The 21,189-nt window shown below is 42.0% G+C and overlaps 1 protein-coding gene across 1 annotated transcript in view; it reads right to left on the bottom strand.

The window, feature by feature from the left end:
• eng (endoglin) overlaps nucleotides 1–10,157 on the bottom strand; it is a 40,138-nt gene extending 29,981 nt beyond the window's left edge. The window contains exons 1-2 of the mRNA XM_086152119.1: nucleotides 10,045–10,157; nucleotides 8,964–9,139 (exon numbers count right to left, since the gene is read on the bottom strand). Of these exons, the coding sequence (XP_086008245.1) occupies nucleotides 8,964–9,009 (46 nt within the window). The 5' untranslated portion in view covers nucleotides 9,010–9,139; nucleotides 10,045–10,157. The remainder of the gene's footprint in view (nucleotides 1–8,963; nucleotides 9,140–10,044) is intronic.
• Between the last annotated feature and the right edge of the window lie 11,032 nt (nucleotides 10,158–21,189).

The raw sequence follows: 21,189 nt of genomic DNA, 5'->3' as shown, positions 1-21,189 counted from the left end.
ATGCCGTAATCCAACTTCAGGGTAACGTTCTCCGCATTACTTCGCGCCGCTAACATTACGGCGATAAGAAAAAATGGATTCGCTTCAGTCCGTCCTACGGGGGGGTGGGACTGGACCGGGTTCACCGAGTTTTGTGTAAGCGGTAAAGGGGCGAAAAAAAAAAAAAAAAACGAGAGCGGCTGATATCAGAGGCCGACACCTGAAGCGAGAGGGTGATTGTTGTTACTACGGTCAATTTGTATGCTAAAAAGCACAGAAAATGGGCAAAAAATGTTCTCGAATGTCTCACCCTGGATACCCACATTCTGTCACCTTCTCAGAAGCTTTCAGTCGTTTGTCCTCGCCTGCGGTGTATTTTAATACGAATGCTTAACTCTTGATGTGCATCGGACAATAAGTGAAGTGTACGTCCTGAAGACACTACTCTGGACCTCCTGACCGTCTTTGACACCCTGACACTGCAGAAGTGCACGATGTACAGTTCATTTATGGTTCAAAATTCTCACTTCTTCATTTCGGACATTTTTGGGGATGTCAGCAACTTCCCTGTCAGGGGCGAAGAAATCGGTGAATTCAAACAAAAAGATGCCTTCAAATGAAATGTGCTTAGAGCTTAATGTATACAATGAGCTAATAAAATGTAAAAGTTAAAGTTGGACGGTTTATGTGGGCGTTTTACTTTGAATGGTTCAATTTTAAATATTTCAATTTTTCAAATGTTATTTATTTTTATTTTTCCCCCTTCTGTGTATATACCCTGTTCACTCCTATGTACACATTTATATTCATACATACATCTATTTATACTCTTATGGTTCTTTTCTTCTTTTTTTTTAAATACATACGCCAACGAAATGTCATTATAACTGTGTAGTGACAATTAAAAATCTTGAGTCTTGAATCTTGTTTTTGTTCCTTTTTTCAAATTTGCAAAAGTTAAATATAAGACCATTGACAGAATGGAAACTTGATAATCTATGATTTGGAAAATATGCAAAGGTCAAAATAACGCAAATGTGAGACATGCGAATGAAGACTCAACAAAAAATACAATAGAAAAAGTGGTGGACATGTAAAAAAGTGAAATTAAAGGGAAATGAAAATACATAATACAGAGTTTACTCTATACTGTAAGAGGTAAACACAGCTGAATAAAATGGGCCGGCCAGTTTATATAGGATATATAGAGGCTTGTGCCAAGCATCATTTTAACTATTGCAGTTTTATTTATTTAAATCACAATTAAAAATGTATATTTATTCATTGAATTATTGATTTATATAGGTCATTTATATATACATATATATGTATTTATATAGATCAAGTATATTTTTTACATGTATTTATATATAAATAATCTAATTCATTTTCTCTTGCGACAAGGCCTTTCTTTGCCATCCAGTAAACTGCTACCTCCATGTGAGCATCCTTGTAATGCGGAAAACTGAAAAAGCAGCGTGAAAGAGGCAATAAACTTTAAATTTATATCCCGCTTTGCGTAAATGTTGATTTAGATCGAAACGGATTGAGTGCATGCTCCGAAAATAACGGACCAGGTTTTCCCCTCACCTTGGGGCAAGCAAAGAGGCGGGCTTGATTTCATGCCCCGTCTTTCACACCCTTCCCTGGTTATAAGTCACTTTAGAAACGGAGCATCAGCCACTTGCACGAGGCAACAGAGCAGAGCTGCATTTAATGCGGAGGGGGGAAAAAAAAAAACCAAAGAGGAGAACAATTATGAGCAAACAACCCAACTTTGCACTCTGGTGTCGCGGGGTAGAATAAACTGTTTGTGTCGAGAGTCTGCAACAGATTTGTGATTGGGAAGATGGAAGGGGGGGGGGGGGGGGGCCCAGGCGCCCTATCTTAGCCAGTTGCAGAGGGATGGGGTGGGGGGATTCAAGGCTGGCTCAAGTCTCTCTGAACTCCATAATACACACACACACAAACACACCTATTGTCCCGGCGTTTCCGCGACTGCAGATTGAGGCCTGACCATCCACAGGAAGGTAAACAAGCTCTTATCAGTGCTCTGCAGGGGCAAGCACTGTCCCCTGGCCTCTCACCCCTGCATACTACACATTACAAACGCCATAAAGCGCATAAGCTTTTCAACAATCTCTCTCCCAAAAAAACTCATGAAATCCTATCGAAAAAAAAAAAAAAAAATCAGCGAGCAGTCTAGTCAGTTTGATGGCTCGTGCACTCCCGCGTGTGTGTGCGTGCGTGCCGAATTCAAAGCTCAACTGTTTGCCAGAGAGGAACCGAGTGTGTGATAGCAGGTCTGGAGACAGCCTGTCTTCACACTAGTTCTGTTTACACCCGCGGGAGCCATTCGTCAGTTGTCTCGTCGTTGTTGGACGCCGCTGGAACAACAAGAACCAACGGTGGCGCATGAAAGGTCCACGGCTCACTTCCTCTGCCGCTCACTCACTCGCTCTAAGCCCTTCCATATTCCTGGATGAAGACAGATTTGACGTTATAGATTTTTCTGTTGTTCTTTCCGGTCGAGCTGCAGGCGCGCCGTCCCGCGTATCCTCAGGTGATCTATTACACGGAGGGGGTGGGGGGGGGGGGGGGGGACACTCTTTCCGCCCTTTTATTTTTCTTCAGCTTGCCGAAAGAGCACCGGCAAAACACGATAAATCATCCGAGTGTTAATTGGTGAATAGATGGACTAATTTAGTAAGTTTCATGCTAACTACGTGCGACCAAAGCAGATTGAAACGTTGGGAGATTCATTGCACGGCGGCTGCTCCCAATCATTCAAGATTGATGTAGCCCGGCTCACCATATGCCTCATCCAGAACCAACAGAGATTAGCTCGTTTTTCTTGACTGATTATTTCCAGTAAATATTGATGCTTTCTGATACAAGGGCAGCATAACAATTAGCGCTACGATATTATCGGACTTATTTAAAGCGAGCGGCGCGGGGAGAAAGACGCGACCCACCATCCGTGTGGAAAACAAAAGGGATCAATTTACGAAAGTGCAACATGGATCGGAGGGGGGTGCTATCGCTCTTAAATGGATTGACGGCATGCCAGACAACGACCCCAGATAATGTCCTATTGATTTTTCAGGCTTTTAAAAGTTTGTTGATAACGGCGATACTTGTAAACACTCGTGCAACAAGACATCTAACAATTCAGCGATGCCGTTTGTGTGAGGAAAGCGCGAATGCGTGGGTCTCGAAAGCCTTCAAGGGCCTCTGTGAAGGGTTTACATAAACACAATGTAGATGTGATTTATGGGATCGCCTCAAGCGTTCGCCCCGGTCTTCGCCGCTAAACTATCTCATCCTAGGAAGAGTTATTTGACAAACTCACGGTAACTGTACTCCCATCTGGTGAGAGATTATGAAGTATCCCGCGGGTGGATGTTGTTTTTTTTTTATTTTTTTTATGGTATATGAGCAGATTAAAATAATCCGTCAGTCGGTACAATTTTCTTTGAGTCATTTTCGACTTTCCGACGGATCGTAGGAATATGAGCAAATCCGGAGAACTCACACGCACGTACGCGCGTGCACAAATCCAGTGATACATCAAACCAACAAGCGCGTACGTCGGAGAGATTTGGGCTCTGTAAATACAGATTGACCAGTGTGACACCTGAATCAACAGGAAAACCACCCACTCGGTGCTCGAATCAAGTGGCCCTGGCATTATCTAATACTCAACTGCACGGCGCGCATTACGCACAAGACTGTGAAAAAGAAAAAAGATTGAATTTCTCTGCGTAATAAAAATATAAACTTCATTAAAATTCCCTTCAATGCCATGAGGAGTAAACAGTAATGCCAAAAAAAATTCCTTTACACCAAGGGGAAAAAAAAAAGGGGGGGGGTTCAAAGCACAGAGTGCAAAATCATGACATGAAGCATTTTCGGAACATTTAGGCCGGGAACATTTTGTCCGTGATTAATCTCTCAAGGAAAATTAAAGAGCCGGCTTGCCTTGCATAACAGTGTCCTTATTAATTTTATGTTCGGAGAGAATAAAGTTTTAGTGACATCAAGATATATGATGCAAAATTATTCCTAGTCTAGCCTTAGAGCAGCCCATCACCACACACACCGCCACCGCCATCATCACCAGAGACGTCTCTTTAACTCCTTATTCGCCTCAAACTGGTAAATGAGCGGCGACTACCACCGTGATAGCATCATCAAACGGTCCGATCAGATATACAGGTACATATCTCGTGCTTCTGCAGGGGCCGGAGTTAACCGCGGGCAGACCCCCTTGGAGATAAGAATACATAATGCCATGCCTTATCTGTGCAGACAGCATTCCGTGTTGACATGGGCGCAAGTGGTCGCCTTGCTGACTAGGCATTTATCTCACCCACGACTAATGAGCCATCCAGTTCTCATGGAAGTACGTCAAGAGAAACATGGTGCCAGAACTTATAGGCCCTGCACTCATGATGTTAAAAACCTTACATTGTTCAGTACATAGCGTCGTTTTAAAAAAAAAAAAAAAGAGTAATGTAACCGAAACACGAGACGGTCGGGTTTGTGATATTGTTATTTACATTCGCTTGTTTGATTCCCCCCTCGATGCAGCACTGGAACCGTTAATCGACGACCCAGTGAGCGTCTGGGAACCGAAACAAGAGAGAGGGAGCTGGCACACACACACACACATACACACTCTCCAACTGAATGCTGTGTTCAAACAGAGGAAAAGCAAAGGCAGGCAGAAATGGATTGTTATTTGGGAGGGGCATAACACTGAGGGGAGATTGAAATCGGTCTGAGGCAGCGACAAGTGGTCGCGTCTCCCTGCCACCCAGTCTGACTGCAGGCTGAGCTGGCTCTCCACACTAAAACAGGGGAAGTGGACTGTTTTGACTCACAACGCCATTTTTAACATGACGTTTTCTTTTTTTTTTTTTCCCCCCCTCAGCTTATTCTAGCCCAGCGCGCCTTTTTCCGAGAAAGCTTTGTCATTTCTTTTTCAATTCTCTTTATATGCCTGACATCCCATTTCTGGTAGCTGACACTTCTCTCTTTCCCCCTTTTTTTTTTTTTTTTTTTTTGGTCCATGCAAGCATGTTTTCTCAAAAGCCATTTATGTCCATAGTCACACTTTCATCTGTTTTAATAATTATTCATCTCTCTTTTTTTTTTCCCCTTTACCATCCCTTTCTTACCCGCCCCCCCCTCACTCCCGTCTCCCTTTTAGCCGGTTATCTTCTCTTTGACAGTAACATAAATTTGACCCCCTACATCCTTGTCGTCTCCGTGAGTCAGACTTTATGAATTCTGTTATCTCTGTTTGTCTGTCTGTCTGGCTCGCTCTCTTTTCCCTTTTCAGGATCCATTTTCAACCAGGCCCTCCCTCCGTCTCCAGCGGCTCGCTAATCACTTTTGTACTTTTCCTACAGCCCGTGGAGGGAGACTCTGGGGTAAGCAAAAAAAAAAAAAAAAAAAAAAAAAAAAAATTGCAGCAGGAGGTCTGGCAGTTGACATCATGATGCCTGACTTCTTCTGGGAAAGTTGTTGCGGCAGAAGGGGAAAGCGGAGGGGGGGGCGGGGGGGGTTCAACAATGTCTGCCTACCAGGAAATGCCGGGGACACAGTGGATAAAATCAATAAATACAAAGACTTCAGTCAGATGTATAGATAATGTGTCCAAAAGATGAGGTAGCCATGGATTTGCTGCAGCAAAATTGTCCAGAAAATAATAAAAAAAAAAAAAAAAAAAGGTATTGGGACTCAACTCCCCGTGCAGTATCAACCCGTGACAAAATCCCTCAAAGGCAGAAAATATGTGCTATCTTGGGGATAACATCGGGACGATCTGAAAATCCTGATTATGTGGCCAGAAGCTATATAAGCGTGACCTTATATGTTAGAAAATATAGAGATGAAAGTAAGTAAATGTCAATCGTCAGAAGTGAAAAAAACATTATCTGTATTATCAACGGTGTAAATGAAGAATAACACAACACTGGCACCTTTTTGAGGCATTAAAAGAAAAACAAATGTCATAAAGTAACATTTTTTTTGTGGAAAAAGGATGGCCAAATATGGAAAGGAAGCCAATTCCAGGGGCATCGCAGGTTGCATGACGTTGGCATAAATAAACAACCAACGGCTAAATAACTGAAAGGATTATTTCAAAATTGTGGCACCGCAGGCGCTGCAGAGATAAACCCGAAGGCCGGACTACGCCGAGGGGGTGGAATTTAAAACAAACACAGACATTTTAAATGCAATTAAACCCACAAGGAGGCGATGGGTGGTTTGATCATGGCCACAGGTAACGGTCAGGCTACAAAGAAACTGATTTAATTTTTCCATCTATGAAATAATAACACAGGAATTGGATTGTATATAAAAAAATTTAAAAAAAAATAAAAATCAAAAACAATAATAATAAACTTCTTTTCCATTTCGGACGCTCCCTTTAGGGACAGCCACACCCAATCATCTGCTCCCATCCAATCTCCATTAATATTAATATTAACATTATTAATAATAATAATTATAATAATGCTCCAGCATCCCACGTGACCCTGAGTGCAGGATAAGTGGTAGAACATGGATGAATAGATGGATATTATTATTTTTAAGAATAATAATAATATAACTTCAATGAAATTATTATAACGATAATGATACTAATACTAATACTACTAATAATAATAATAATGATAATAATGACTGAAATGGGAACGAAATTCACAAAAGAGCATTTTTCTTGTGGTACAGCCTGAAATGGGCTGCATCTGGCACTCTCCAAAATGACCAGATAACTAGGCTTGGTTCGATTGTTGACAAAAACAACATTATGGAAGCCGGGCTTGTTTTGATGAGTGCAAAAAGGGAAAGCATCAGGTCCAAAGCAGGGAGCTAAGTGGAAAGCAGAGAGCGTAAATGCACTGGAGATGATACGGGAGGGGGTCGGGGACATGTGAGCGGCTGTTCAAAGAAGGACAGGCGATGGACATCTGGCGCAGAGTTTCCTCTCGGGAGACACGTCTTTAGGAAGCGAGGATGAAGGCGGAGGCTTAGTTTTGTTCGACCCATTCTGAAATTTCAGAGCCCGGCCTCCTCGCTGCAGCTTCAACCAATAATAACACCCTAGCTGTGCGAACACACACCTGATGAGATGATTGAGGACCTTTCAAGGAGACCTCATTCTGGAAAAGACAAAGGACTGTGATTGGTTGGAATGGGTAGCACGACTGCGGACAGTAAAGCTGAGGAGACCGGTAAAGCAGAACATCACGTGCATTTTGCACCACGTGGTGGAAGTGAATGGGGAAATAAAGGTTCAACGTTACTTTCCACAGAGGCAGAGGAAAGCAGAGGATGGCAGATAATAGCGACGGCTAACGCCTACAGCAGCATCTGCCCCTTGACTTCTCCCCCTATAGGCTGCGACTTCCAGGCCGATTCACAGTCTCTGCTTCTGGAGGCGGCGATTACAAATCATTTCGCCTCACCCCTCAAACAACAGGGGCAGATAATCATAAAAATGACAACCCTTGGACCTCAAAGGGGCCAATCGTCTCCGAGCGGGGAGGGGGGGGGGAGGGCAGTGGTAGGGCAAGCACCGGTTGATTGACAGCCACGGAGTCGGAGAGGCTGCAGCCCCTGTGAGGGGACGGTTGGTGGACAAAAAAAAAAAAAAAAAAAAAAAAAAAAGGAAGAGAATTTGCACACAAAAGATTCTGCAAATTATACATTCCATACCTTGAATACCTGATGTGTTTTGATCCCGCCTGCACGTGCACGTTATATTCTCCGGTGAGCTTTTCACAACCCACTGAATCACCGGGGCGATTATACATACATACATATATATTGCACTTCCTCCTAGTTTAGCCACGCGTTCCTCGGCTGCTGTGCATTCAAAGCAGGACTCAGATGCCACAAATTATTCAACAGACCTGACGCGAAGGAGCCGAAGGAGGGTCTGCCGTATGAAAAGTTAAATAAAGCTTGAAAAAAAAATGAGCCGTGGTAATTCACCATATAGCAACAGCCGCAACGATGCCGTGGGATTCGTTGCAAGCTAGCTGCAGGCAATTTATATAGATTTCTCCGTTCGCATCTCTGCGGAGACCGATTCACTGCGGCGACGATAAGCATTTCTTCCTTTGCGCAGGAGATGTGATTTGATCGTGGAACGATAATAAGGAGCCCGGGAGAGACTGTCAGAGGAAATGACAACTAAATGCGACAAAACCAGGCGACGCGCTCCGATAGCGAATAAGCTACGCCTTTGATAGAGGTGCTCGTACGTCGCGCGAGTGTTTAACGTATCAACGTTCAAAACACAGATTCAAACTCCTGCTGCCCGGGAGCGGTGTTACAGCTCCCTCTGCGTCCTCTCAGTCAGACAGCTGCCGCAGCAGATGGAGGAAGAGGAGGATTCTTCGGCAGCCTCATCGCGGAATAGCAAATACGGGGACTGCTTGTCGCCGAGGCAATTAGGGACGAGCGAAAACCCGTCGCTTAAAAAATAAGAGCCGAGGAAGAGGAGGTGAGGTGGAAGCTCTGGGGAGGTCAACTCCGCGGGCTTGAATGAAGCGAGGCATCATCACGTGGGGGAAAAAAAAAAAAAAATGAAGCGCAAATCAAATTAAAATGCGATCGAAAAAACTATAGGTGATGTTAGTTGCTGGAGGGGATTCCCTAAATGCACAGTAGATTTCAAGGCACTGGTGAGAGCGTGAGGCCGGATTAGGAGCCTCGGGGTGTCAGAGAGAGGCGGTTTCGGCCGACCCTTTGCCGCCTCGTAGGGATTTACGGCCGTGGGTTCAACGCAGGCAGCCTGGAAGGTGGTCGTTGCAATAAGAGCTGAGAGAAAAGTGTGATCCAAGATCGCCCGCACGTTTTCCACCCTCCCATGCCTGCATTGTCCATACGAAAACCTCGTAGATGTATTTCGCGTGACTCGGTTAGAAGGCAAAAGCCTGGTTTTCGTCGGCGACGCTTACCTGAGACGACAGCGGTGATGCAGAAAAGCAGGGCGATGCGCTCCATGTTGGGTTTGCGTCCGAGCGCCAGGTGTTACTCAAAGCCCCTCGCCGGGTGTGAAGGTTCTCGGATGCCACGCGGGGGGGGGGGGGGGGGACTGATAATCCCAGTCTTGAAAAAATAGAGGTGGGGAGGTCTGGAGAAACAGAAGCCAGGAAGAGGATGTGAGGCGGAGGTTCATTTTTTTTTTTTTTTTTTTTTTGAGAAAGGTGTCTCAAAACATGAATGGCTTCCAACTGATGTTTTCAAAAACATGGCCTGAGCGCACTGACACTGCATCTGGCAACAACATGGCAGGCGAGGTGCTTCATTGTCACAAAAAGAAAACAGAACCCGGCTCCCCATAATAACTAATCTCACATAATAGCCAGCTTTATTTTGTGTTAAAAACACACACTGTTGTTTCGAATAGCTTGGATTCCTGCAGTGGGATGACAGGATTTTCCACCAAGGAGGACAATCATGCAATATTTCCAACATTCTTCCTGATGCACAATGAGGGTCCGGGCCCAGGGGTTATCTGGTGGTCACTAACTTCTGGCCGAGCTGTTTCAGGAAGCAGCAAGGCATCGCTTTGCTTTAAATAATATCACAATGCCGAGATCAGATAAGGCGGAGACGGCTCCTGTTATATGATTCATATGAAGGGGAGAGGAGGAGCCTGTATAAACTGTTATGAGCCACTAAAAGAAAAATAGAAGAAGTTACAAATTTATATAATTCCTATTTTTTTTTTGTTTGTTTTGGTTTTTGCAATGCATGCTGTGTTCTCTGAAAATGAAAGGGAAAGTGTCGTAACTGCTTAATAACTACGTAAAACACGTTGAATCCGCGAAACAGAAAACCTTTCAGGGTTTTTTTGTTGAAATTAATCAAATTATTGTTATTCTAAACTGAATTATAATCCTCCCTCTGATCATGAGCAAGCTTCATTTCTTTTTCTCTGCGAGAATGAAGGAAGCGGCGCAGCCACTGAATTCCTGGAGGAAATAAAAGCGAGGCTCCTGTAACCGAACAAAGTTAGAAAAACACAAACTTTACCTCTGGCGTGGTTCGGATTTTCCTTCAACGAGGTCTAATCTGGGCTTTATGTTAATCCGGGCGCGGGTGATGTGTCTGCACCGACGATGTCAGGACTTTTCTAAACTTTATCTGCTGCCTGGGCGGTGCAGGGTTACTGTGATCCCTCCTTCTCCTCCCCCATCTTCTCCCACCTCCTCCCCTAAGTGCTGCCAACTTTCAAGTCCAGGCCATTAGATCTGGTCAATGCAAAGCCCACAGAAGCTTTGAATTCCTGTGAGAAGTAAAAGTACTGCAACAGCAATCGGGAGATTTAATTGTCACGCCAAGATCTGCGAGAACAGGCAATCCCACACACTACTACTACACTAATAATAATAATAATAATAATAATAATAATAATTTAGGGATAGTCTTGTCAACTGGACATGAAATTCTACACTTTAAGACTTTGCTTTTTCAGCTCAGCTCAAAACTGAAGAAGCTTCTCGGATGAACGGTAAAACGTCCTCAAGTGAAGAATTGCCATGATAAGATTTTGCAAAGAATTCCACAGACGTAATTTAGGGATGTTTACCGTTTCCGCCTCACAACAAGAAGGTCCTGGTTGGATTCCGAAATGGGACTCCTCTGTGTGGAGCCTGCATGTTCTCCCCGTGTCTGCGACGGTTTCCTCCGGTGTCCCCCTACAGTCCAAAAACATGCAGCGCGTCAAGTGGAAAAATTGGCAAAAATTGCCCAGATGTGCAAATGAGAGAGTGAATGTTTGTCTGTCTCTTTATGCGGCCCTGCAATTAACTGGTGACCAGTCAAGGGTCAACTTGGCGACTTGGAGAGGCTCCAGCACCCACCTGCAATCCTCAGGTGGGTAAGCAGTAGACAATGGATGAATGGTTGGTTGGTTGGTTGGTTGCTTGCTTGCTTGCTTGGATGTAGGGATGTTAAGCGCTTCCACCCCACAACAAGAAGGTCCCTGGTTTGATTCTGCCTGAGAGCTTTTCTTTGTCAGGTCTCCTTGTTCTCCGTGTGTCTGCAAGGAGTTCCTCCCACGGTCTAAAGACATGCAGGAGGTTCATCGGACACGGTTCATCGGACATCGGAAATTCTTAGTTTGCTTTCCGCAGTGCATTTGGGCGGCATGCAACTGCGGAGCAAGCAAACACATCTGCCACAGAGGGTGCCATGTTGTGAAAAGAGAGGAAAGAAGGAAGGATAGGGGAAAAAAAGTCACTCCCAAACTAGACTCCCGTAGGGGGAGCAGTTTGGGATCAGGAAAAAGCACCCGGGCACATAAGGAACATATAAAACATTACGAATAAGACATTATTAGAGGGGGGAAGGGTGTTGGGGTGGGGATAGCCAAAAGGTGTCACAGCACAGACACTGGAGGCCATGCATGATGCCTAACAGAAGCTCTCGCACTGGGCTCCGTATGCTTGCTCCGCAACGAGGGGAAGGAGAAGCGGTGGAAGCCAAGAAGGCGTTGAGTTGACAGGGTGTTTGCGTTATGTGTCTTCATGTGTGTGTTCACGCGAGCCCGCTGACTTCAATCTCCATTCCGTCCCGTCAAATGGTTTTCTCTGTCTGTTTACTGCAATTTACTGGTGACAAGTCAAGGGGGAACCTCGCCTTTCGCCCGATGGCAGCTGGGAAAGGACCCGACATCCCCTGCGACCCAGAGCAGGATAAGCGGTAGACGGCGGATGGATATTGGGATGTTTAGTGCTTCCGCCTCACAGCAAGAAGCTCACGGATTCAATTCTGCCTGGGAGTCTTTCTTTGGAAAGTCTCCATGCTCTCAAGGGGTTCTTCCCACCGTCCAAAGACATGCAGGAGGTTCGTTGGACACCAGCACATATGTGTGGATGAGAGGAAGAACAGTTGTTTGTCTCTAAATGCGGACCTGAGATGGACTGGCGACCGTTCCATGGTGAATCCTCACCCGATGACAGCTGAGATACGCACCGGCTCCCCCACGCCCCTCACTGCAGGTTAAAATGTATAGATAATGAAAAAATGAATGACAGAGGAAGGATTTCAAATATTGTGTGTTTAGCTTACTTTATCTCCAGTGATATCCAGGCCAGGACGGAGCTGGTTGACACAGATGACGTGTCTTATTGTATTTATCTGCTGTGAGTGCACGTTCGCAGGGAGGAAGTAGACTCACCATTCGACGGACACACCCAGGGAGGTTATGACACAGATGGGGGGGTCATGGGAGGATTTTTAGACATCGGAAAATAACAAAATAGTTGAAAAGCGGCAAGAATTTTTCCACATGTAGACATTCGACCGCTGACAGGAGACATTGATGGTAAGTTTTATAACGATTTAAATACTTGCTCCTGTTAAATGTATAGCATATCTACAGCGCAGTTAGCAATTGAAAACAATTAAGGGTTCCTGCAATTTCAGAAAATCTGTCTGGATAAAGTGTTTTTTTTTTTTCATCACCACTATCATCATCTTCATTATCATCATGGTAATTCATCATCTATACACCTTTTACTGTACTTATCAATATCCATTCACTCACTGTCATATGGAGTCATACAATAATCACATAGAGACATACAAATATTCACTCTTATTTACACACCTTAAAGAGTCATGCAACTGTTCACAGGTCATTAAACCATTCACTCTGCCATTCACAGAACATATAAAGTCACAACTATTAACAGAAAGGTCCGCCGTCTGCTTCGAATCAGAGAAAGCTAACCACTGCGCCATTGCATAATTTTTTTACATGAACTGTGTGTGCAGATGGAAACACACAAGGAGTTAAAAACCTACAGAAAAAGAATAGCTGAGGTTTGTAAAAAAAAAAAAAAAAAAAAAAAAAGGGGGGAAATCACCAAAGTAATGCCAGAAATTGCTGAAACAGTGCTGAAGTGCAGAATCAAAGTTTTCACACTGGGCCTCAGAGGTGGTGCACTTGAAAATGTGTTTTCTGTTTGCTGAAGGGAAATCCAGAAATATCTGACAGCATCTGTCATTTGTCGTAGGACATTTATGATAGCATTGACAACTTAAACTGAAGTAGACTAAATTATGGGTGTGTTATTCTATCAAAGGTACTGAAATTTTAGGAGTTCACACACTAAATTTGAAAAAAAAAAAAAAAATTGGACATACAAAGGCTGCACTTGTCTAAAAACCGAAAGTGTCCATTTATAACATGAGATATTAAAAATGCAAGATTTTTTTTAACTTCTAATAAAATAAATACCGTAAAAGCTTTTTTTTCCTAATAGTCCCTGTAACATGTCTGGTTAAAAAAATTAAAAATACAGTAGCCTACTGAGAAAAGTCAGTGATCGCTATTTTATCTTTATCCTGCACTGAAACCTTCTTTTTCTTCAGTCTCTCTTTCGTTGTCACTCTCAATGTCACTTTTGTGATCCACACGCGTGTTCTCCCGTGTCTTCGTGTCATTTAATTAGTCCGATGTGACAAGGCTAAATATTTTGGCAGCATGAAGCTCGTTGGCCCGTAAAAATCCATAAATTAGCCGCGTCATCGTTTAAGCCATGGTGTTCAAAGCGTGTGAAAAAATAGCGACTAATAATCTGGAAATAACACTACTCATTAATTCATTCTAAACAATAAATTATCCTTATTACATTTACAATAGAGGCGTCGCTGGTTAGCATTTCACCTCTCTGCAAGTATTCCCTGGTTGGATTCTGACGGGGAGCCTTTCTAGGAATTGAGAAGACGTTTTGCACTTTACCACATTGACATGAGATTAACATCATGATAACAGTGTATGTTAGCAGTAAAGTCCACAATAAACAAACAAACATTAAACTATAGGGTATAAAGTGCTTGCAGATACAATATACCGATACTGAATTGAAAGGATGGTAGAGCTTTAACGGCACAAAAAAACCTGAGATTTATAAATATATGGAATTTGAATTTGAATATAGAGTAGCAGCAGAGTTAACTGTACAGTTCAGTGCAAAAACTAGCCATTGAGTAATACTGGTGAGAAATAGCAGGTGAGAAATGAAGTGGATTTAAAGGCACAAAATAGTCAGTTTATAGTATATAATACAAAAGCAGCATGATGGATTATACTGTAACCGTGTAAAAAGTGCAAGAATGCAAAGTGCAAAATAGTGCAGCATGTTGTGAGAATCTAGTGTTTTGGGGAGCGCAGAGTGGAGGGAATGGGAGAGTGGGTACGACTCTATGAGGTATTAATGAGTGAACGAATGGGTGTGTGTCTACAGGACTGTCTCAGAAAATTAGAATATTGTGATAAAGTTCTTTATCTTCTGTAATGCAATTAAAAAAACAAAAATTACTTTTTCATCATATTCTAATATTTTGAGATATGATTTTTGAGTTTTCTTAAGATGTAAGCCATAATCAGCAATATCAAAATAATAAAAGGCTTGCAATATTTCAGTTGATTTGTAATGAATCCAGAATGCATGACATTTTTGTTTTTGCATTACATTGCATCACAAAAGATGAAAAACTTTATCACAATATTCTAATTTTCTATTAATGGGCGTGGAGCTGGAGTCTGTGGTGCAGGTGTCAGAGAGGAGGATGCTGAAGAAGCTCCTCAGCATCATGGACAACATCCATCACCCCCTGCATGCCACACTGACGTCCTGTAAGAGCTCTTTCAGCCGTAGACTGATACCACCGAGGAGCTCCACTGAACGCCACAGGAGGTCTTTCCTCCCCGAGGCGATCAGACTTTTTAATTCCTCTCCATTCAGCCGCCGGCAACCATAACAACCTATCTTTAACTTAAAAACAAACAAATGTGCAATATCTCATTTCTGTGCAATATTCGGAACTGCGCATTATTTCATCTCATAACAGCTACACTGTGCAATATTTCATCTCATCTCATAACTGCTACATTATAATGTTAAGACACTTATAGGTTTATCACTGCTAACTAAGACACTTTATAGTTTCACTGAAACACTTTATAGTTTATAGTTTATTTTTATTTCTAATTCTGCCTTTCTTTTATTATTTATTACTGTTTTATATTCTGTAACTCTGGCACTGCAATTTCCTTCGGGATTAATAAAGTTGTTCTTATTCTTATTCTTATTCTTATTCTTATTTTCGGAGACAGTCCTGTATATGATGTATGAATAAAAGCGTGTATGGATGCATCTCTGTATGACGCGTCAATGAGGCAGTGAATGGATGTGCATCTCTTTATATAGCACTGTGAGTGATTGACAGGTGACAGAATAAGCAGCATAGATAAGAATGAATGAACAGTTGCCTTATATACATATATATTTGATATGTGTGTGTGTGTGTGTGCATGCATATATATATATATATATATATATATATATACATATATATACATATATATGCACACACACATATATATACATATAGATATGTGTGTGTGTGTGTGCATGCATATATATGCATATATATTTACATGCACATGCACATATACATGCATATATATATATATATATATATAAAAGGCATGACAATATGCCTTTTTCTGACTCTGGGGACGCTCCAATGGAGAGCCTCAGCGACTCCAACCGGAAAAGATGAGGCAAAATGCCACAACTCCACGAGGCCTGTGGGACGACAGGATGAAACCTCAGGAAAGGCAATTATACCAGAGGGCCTCCTTCTCGTGCACATTCTGAAGCAAAAAGGAGGGAGAAAGGTCAAGATGGATTTAATGAGCGCAGTTAGCCGGATCCGCAGGAAAAAAGTGACCAGCGCCTCAGACTCTATGCATACTTTTCTTTCCAGAGAGAGACATCAGCATTGATATCGTTTCATTTTAAAGTGTGCTTTTTGCAGGCCGGTGTGCACCGCACGTACACATCCCTGATTTGGACATAGAAATGAAAAAAATCCGTAATGATTAAATATGTGGTGTCATCCATTAATACAGGCTTTCGTCTTTTACCTGAGTGACAGGGGCAGACAGGGACAATATTTTCATTTCTTTCACGATATCTAGAACTGTCCCTTCTGTCCAAGATATTCGCAGCCGCCTGGTTCCCATGCTGAATAAATATGGGTGTGTGGTTTTTTTTTTCCATTTGAGAATTTCCTGACCTGTTGAAGATCAGAATAGGGAAACAATGTGGTTCACAGCCAGCATGCAGACTAAACCTTTTTTTTTTTTTTTTCTGATCACACACCTAACACTTCCAGGTTCCTTCGCACGATCAAACAGGAAGCGCTGTTTGAGCAGTTGATCACGAAGAAGCATCCGTCCCACAAAAACACCTGTTATTTTTCCACAAACGCACTAAAGTAAACATGGTTATTCATTCAAACCAGCCGTCTAAATTATTAGAATGCACTTTTCAGGGACGCCACCACCAACACATCTGCAGTTGCTGTACAGCCGCTCACCTCTAAACAAACTCTTTGTGCATACGAGCATCAGACGCAGCTGCCGAATTTCAACTCCAGCTTCGTGACAGCCACGACCATGGGAAGCTGCTCAGGAAGAGCATCCATGAGTGTTAATAAAGTTATCTGTCTGGTGTGACACCGCCAAGTCCTGGGAGAAGCTGGAGAACTGACAGCTTCAGATAAAATGACTCGCCTCATGCTGGAATTACAAATTCTCCCTGAGAATGTGTTTGGTGCTTCCTACAAGTCTCAGTCAGCACTTTCTGGTGGCGATGTCTGTCTGTCTGCGTTAGTGTGTGTGAGTGTCGGTGTGTGTGTGTGTGTGTGTTGGTAATGTATTTATCATTTACCAGATGATAGTGTACTCTTCTGCAGCAGGTGTGAAAAAACAGCAACTTCTAGAGTATTCATTAAATACTGTGAAATAGCAAATATCCATTAGCTATCACTTCTGAAGGGAAGTGTAAAATTAAATACATCTTACCTCAGCGGGTAGAGCCAATGATTTTTTGTCTGATGTTACCATGGCAACCATTTATTACAGGAGACATTTGTGCTACTTGTCTTTATAACAATGTACACCAAAGCATTGATAGTCTTTAAATTACATATTCAGTGACTCTTGTCCCCGAATATTTTATTTTATTTTATTTCATTTTATTTTGTTTTATTTTATTTTATTTATTTCCAAGGGTTCTCTGAATAATTGATTTTATCGGTTATGATTTGATTTGATTCGATTTCCAGTGAAAATGACATGGTAAGTCTGAATATTTTATTCCATTTTATTTTATTTTATTTTATTTCTAGGGGAAATGCAGAGGGGTATCTGAATATTTTATCTCATTTTATTTTTCTGAGAAATGAGGTCGGGTCTTTTCGTGTTTTGCATTATTAATTGCGGACAACGTGTTCTCCTTATCTGCCGAGTCAGTTGAATCTTATTTGTTCTCCTTCTAAGTTTAGAGGTCGGTGGCCTCTCTGATTTTAGGGTAGGAGTCGTTTTTGTGTTTGCTCGCTTTTTGTTTTGTTTCTTTTCTTTTCTCTGGGACCAGAGTGCCTTTTCATCATCTGAATGGCGAGTTCAAACACAATTGTACTTTGTAGTGATTGTTTCATTCTCCACAAATGAGAAAAGAGTGACTGGAATTGAAAGTGGTTGGGTTGAATTTCAAATATTAACAAACTGCTTTTCAAACTGATGACTGCTTTTAATGAGCTCAATTTTGGGTCAATGTTTATCCCTGAGTGAACAAACCGTATTATCCAAACCACAAGGAAAACACAGAAGAGCAGTTTAGTGATTGACGTTAATGGAAGCTAAAGACAATGGACGTCTGGTGGACGTCTCCTGCCAGTGAACCGTCCAAAGCCTGTTTCTGTGTTTCTCGAAATTAAACATGTAGACTATGCCACACGAACCATGCTAATAACCGAAACAATGACTATTTAAAAACATTTGGAGAGAAATTAAACGCTAATTTAGGCTTGTGTGAATAATAGCTGTATTCATAAGCACTACAAAGCGATATATATATATATAAACTGTTTTTTTCCACTCCTATATTTCCCATCTAATGGCAAAGGGCAAGTTTGTTGAATGGGTGGCAGAAGCTGTTCTCCATTTCCAGGTATTTTGACGGAGATGACTAATGAATGATCTAACTGTGCGCATTGTTTTTCATTCAGTCATTTAAGAGAATAAGAATGAGAACGATTTTATTTATCCCTAAGGAAATTGCTGTGCCAGAGGTATAAGAAAAACATAAAAATAATAAATAATAGCAGAAAATTGTATAAATAGTAAAAAAAAAGAAAAAAGGGAGAATAAGAAATACAAATAAACTATAAAGTGTCTTAAGGTCTTAAGTACCAAGTGAAAGATAAGGAGTGCACAAGAGTATGAAAAAAATAGCGTACATGAAGCTGTTCTGAAATGAAATATTGCACAGATATACATATATACAGATAAATTATTACAATTTACAGTAAGTGGGTAAGATTTTTTTTTTTTTTTTTTTTTTTTTTAAGGTTTAAGGTTTTGAGATTCCCTCCGGCTGAAGGAAGAGGGAATTCAAAAGTCTGATAGCCTCAGGTAAGAAAGACCTCCTGTGGCGTTCAGTGGAGCTCATTTGGCGTTCAGAATTTATTTATTTATCATCTATACCGCTGATCCTGTAACCGGTCGCAGGGTCGGGGGGGTCGGAGCCGATCCCAGCCGTCATTGGGCGAAAGAAGGGCGTCACCCTGGATCGGTCACCTGTCAAACACAGGGCGAATGTCTCACTTTGGAGACATTCGCTCACTCCATCACACATCATTTAAAGACATCGGGGCAATTTCGGGGTGATTCTAGACCGTGTTTTGGAACTGTTTGAGGAAACCGATGATCCCGGGGGAAATCCGCTCAGACACAGGGAGAACAGAGAAACTCTCCCGGTGAGGAATTGAATCAGCAACCTTCTTGCTGTGACACAGAAGTGCTAACCGCATCTGTTTTTCCACTTGTTTCTCAGATCGATAGAAGCCCCTTTGCTTAATTGGGGATCGCTTTTTAGGAAACATTGGCACCAACAGTGAAGCCACGTTTGCCGCCGTTGACGTACAAGCACGTCACCGACGGGTGGCATTCAAATCAGCCATAAAACGAATTTCAGACCTTAATGATTAAATTATTCGCACCTGCACCAGTCGACGGTGACATTTTCTGGTAACATCTTGCCTGAAATGGAGCAATCACGTCCGACCGGTGTGTATGTGTACCCAGTCCTGAGACAAGGATTAATCAGCCATAATGAGTGCGGGAAGAAATGGAAACACCTGTACTGTGTAAGTGAGACGGTCTTAAAATGACACTCTAAGTCGCACACAATTACCAAAGGAACATGAATGTACTACTTCGCCGCAAGTGATCAAATAAATCAGCCACCATAAATCCTGCCCTTAAGATAGAGGTTGTTTTAATCCACTCCCATTGGAGATGGATGATACTGGACTTTGGAGCTTATACAGAAAATTCTAGAAAGAAGGGGAAAAAAAAAAAAACTGATGGAAATTAGATGAAATTCTCAGTCCCAAAACCGTCCCAGTAAGTGTTTTATTACTAATATATAATTTCATTCATTCATTCACTCCCTATACTGCTTATCATGAAGTCAGCTGTCAGTCACTGGATGAGTGTTTGGGTTCATCCTGGACTGGTAGCCAGTTGATCGTGCATCATATGGATACATTCAGACGTTCACTCATCATTCAAAAGTCATATAGAGACATACAACCGTTCACCCTCTCATTCACACATCATATATAAATTATTGCATCATTCATTCTACCATCCAAAAGTCATGTAGAGAGATAAAGCCAGTTACTCTGACATTTATACGTCCTATAGAGACAAAAAAAACATTCATCCTCTCATTCATATGTCAACAATCATTCACTCTCTCATTTACACATCATACATATATATCATTTACATCATTGAACTATTCATTTAAATGTCATGTGGAAACAAAAAGCCATTCATCCTCTCATTCAAAAGCCAAATAGAGACGGACAATAGTTCACTAACTCACACAGCGTATGCAGACACACAACCATTCACCCTCTTGATCACACATCAAACATACATGTATATATATATCATTGACACACTCAAAAGTCATCTAGATACATCCAACCATTCACCCTCTCATTGGCACATCATATACATATATATCATTGAAACATTCATCCTCTCATGCATATTTCATATAGAGACAAACGTCATACATTAACCCTCTCATTGTATCAACAGCCACTGACAGCCATTTGGGGACAGTTTAGGGCAGCGGTCCACAAACTACGACCCGAGGGGTCGGATGCGGCCCGCTTCCACATTTTTCTCAGCCCCTGAACAATACCAGAGATTTATTATGATTTTTTTTTTTTCATTCTGGCCACGTAATCGTGACTTGTACATGCATAGAACGTAACATTCTGTTCCACCCTTCTGCAGCCTGTGCCGTATTTGAAACCCCTCCCTCAAAAAAAAAAAAAATCCTGGAATAATGGCGAAAAGATTAGGTAATGCAGAGTATTTAACCTGCAGTGGACAAACAATTTTTTTTGTTTAATTTGAAGAAAAGGCTGTTGGTCTCATCTGTCAAGAGATGAGACAAAGACATTATTCATTAATAATGTTATTTATTTTCTGATTTTTTTTTTCCTGTCAAGATCCCAGAAAGGGTTAAATTTTTGGAAAACAATAAATGTTTACGTTTAGACACCTCAGCGATCGTCACACTTTTTGTTGCAAAGTGGCCCAGCCCCCCATCAGAGAAGGGAAAAGTTATTTGTCTCTCGCAGGAAAAGGTTTGGGGACCCTTAGTTTAGGGTTTCCAGAGGAAACCCATGCAGACTCGGGGTAGAACATGGAGACTCCACACAGAAAGGCCAAGCGTCGTCATCAAACCAGTGAGCTTCTTGCCGTGAGATGGAAGCGCTAACTATCACCCATGCCGTGGCGCCTACTTATAAATCTTTCCGAGGTAAAAATCATACATTAAAATTTGGGTTTTGAGCCTCTTGCCGCTTAACAAGGCAACACAAAAGCAGCAGAATTTAATCCGATTTAATCTGATATCGATGTCCCGAACAGAGCCGGCATTCAGCAAGGGATGTTGATGCAACTAACTGAGCAGGATCTTATATATCTTGGCCGTCTTGGCCATTTTCAGACAAAACATTACTTTTTTTGCCTTAATTAACTCCTTATTCAACTTACGGCTCAGTTTT

Source organism: Fistularia commersonii, chromosome 9 (assembly GCF_037954325.1).
Source record: "Fistularia commersonii isolate RoL2024-O1a breed Wild chromosome 9, RoL_Fcom_v1.0, whole genome shotgun sequence".
Lineage (NCBI taxonomy): Eukaryota > Metazoa > Chordata > Actinopteri > Syngnathiformes > Fistulariidae > Fistularia > Fistularia commersonii.
This window is presented reverse-complemented; position numbering and strand designations above follow the sequence as displayed.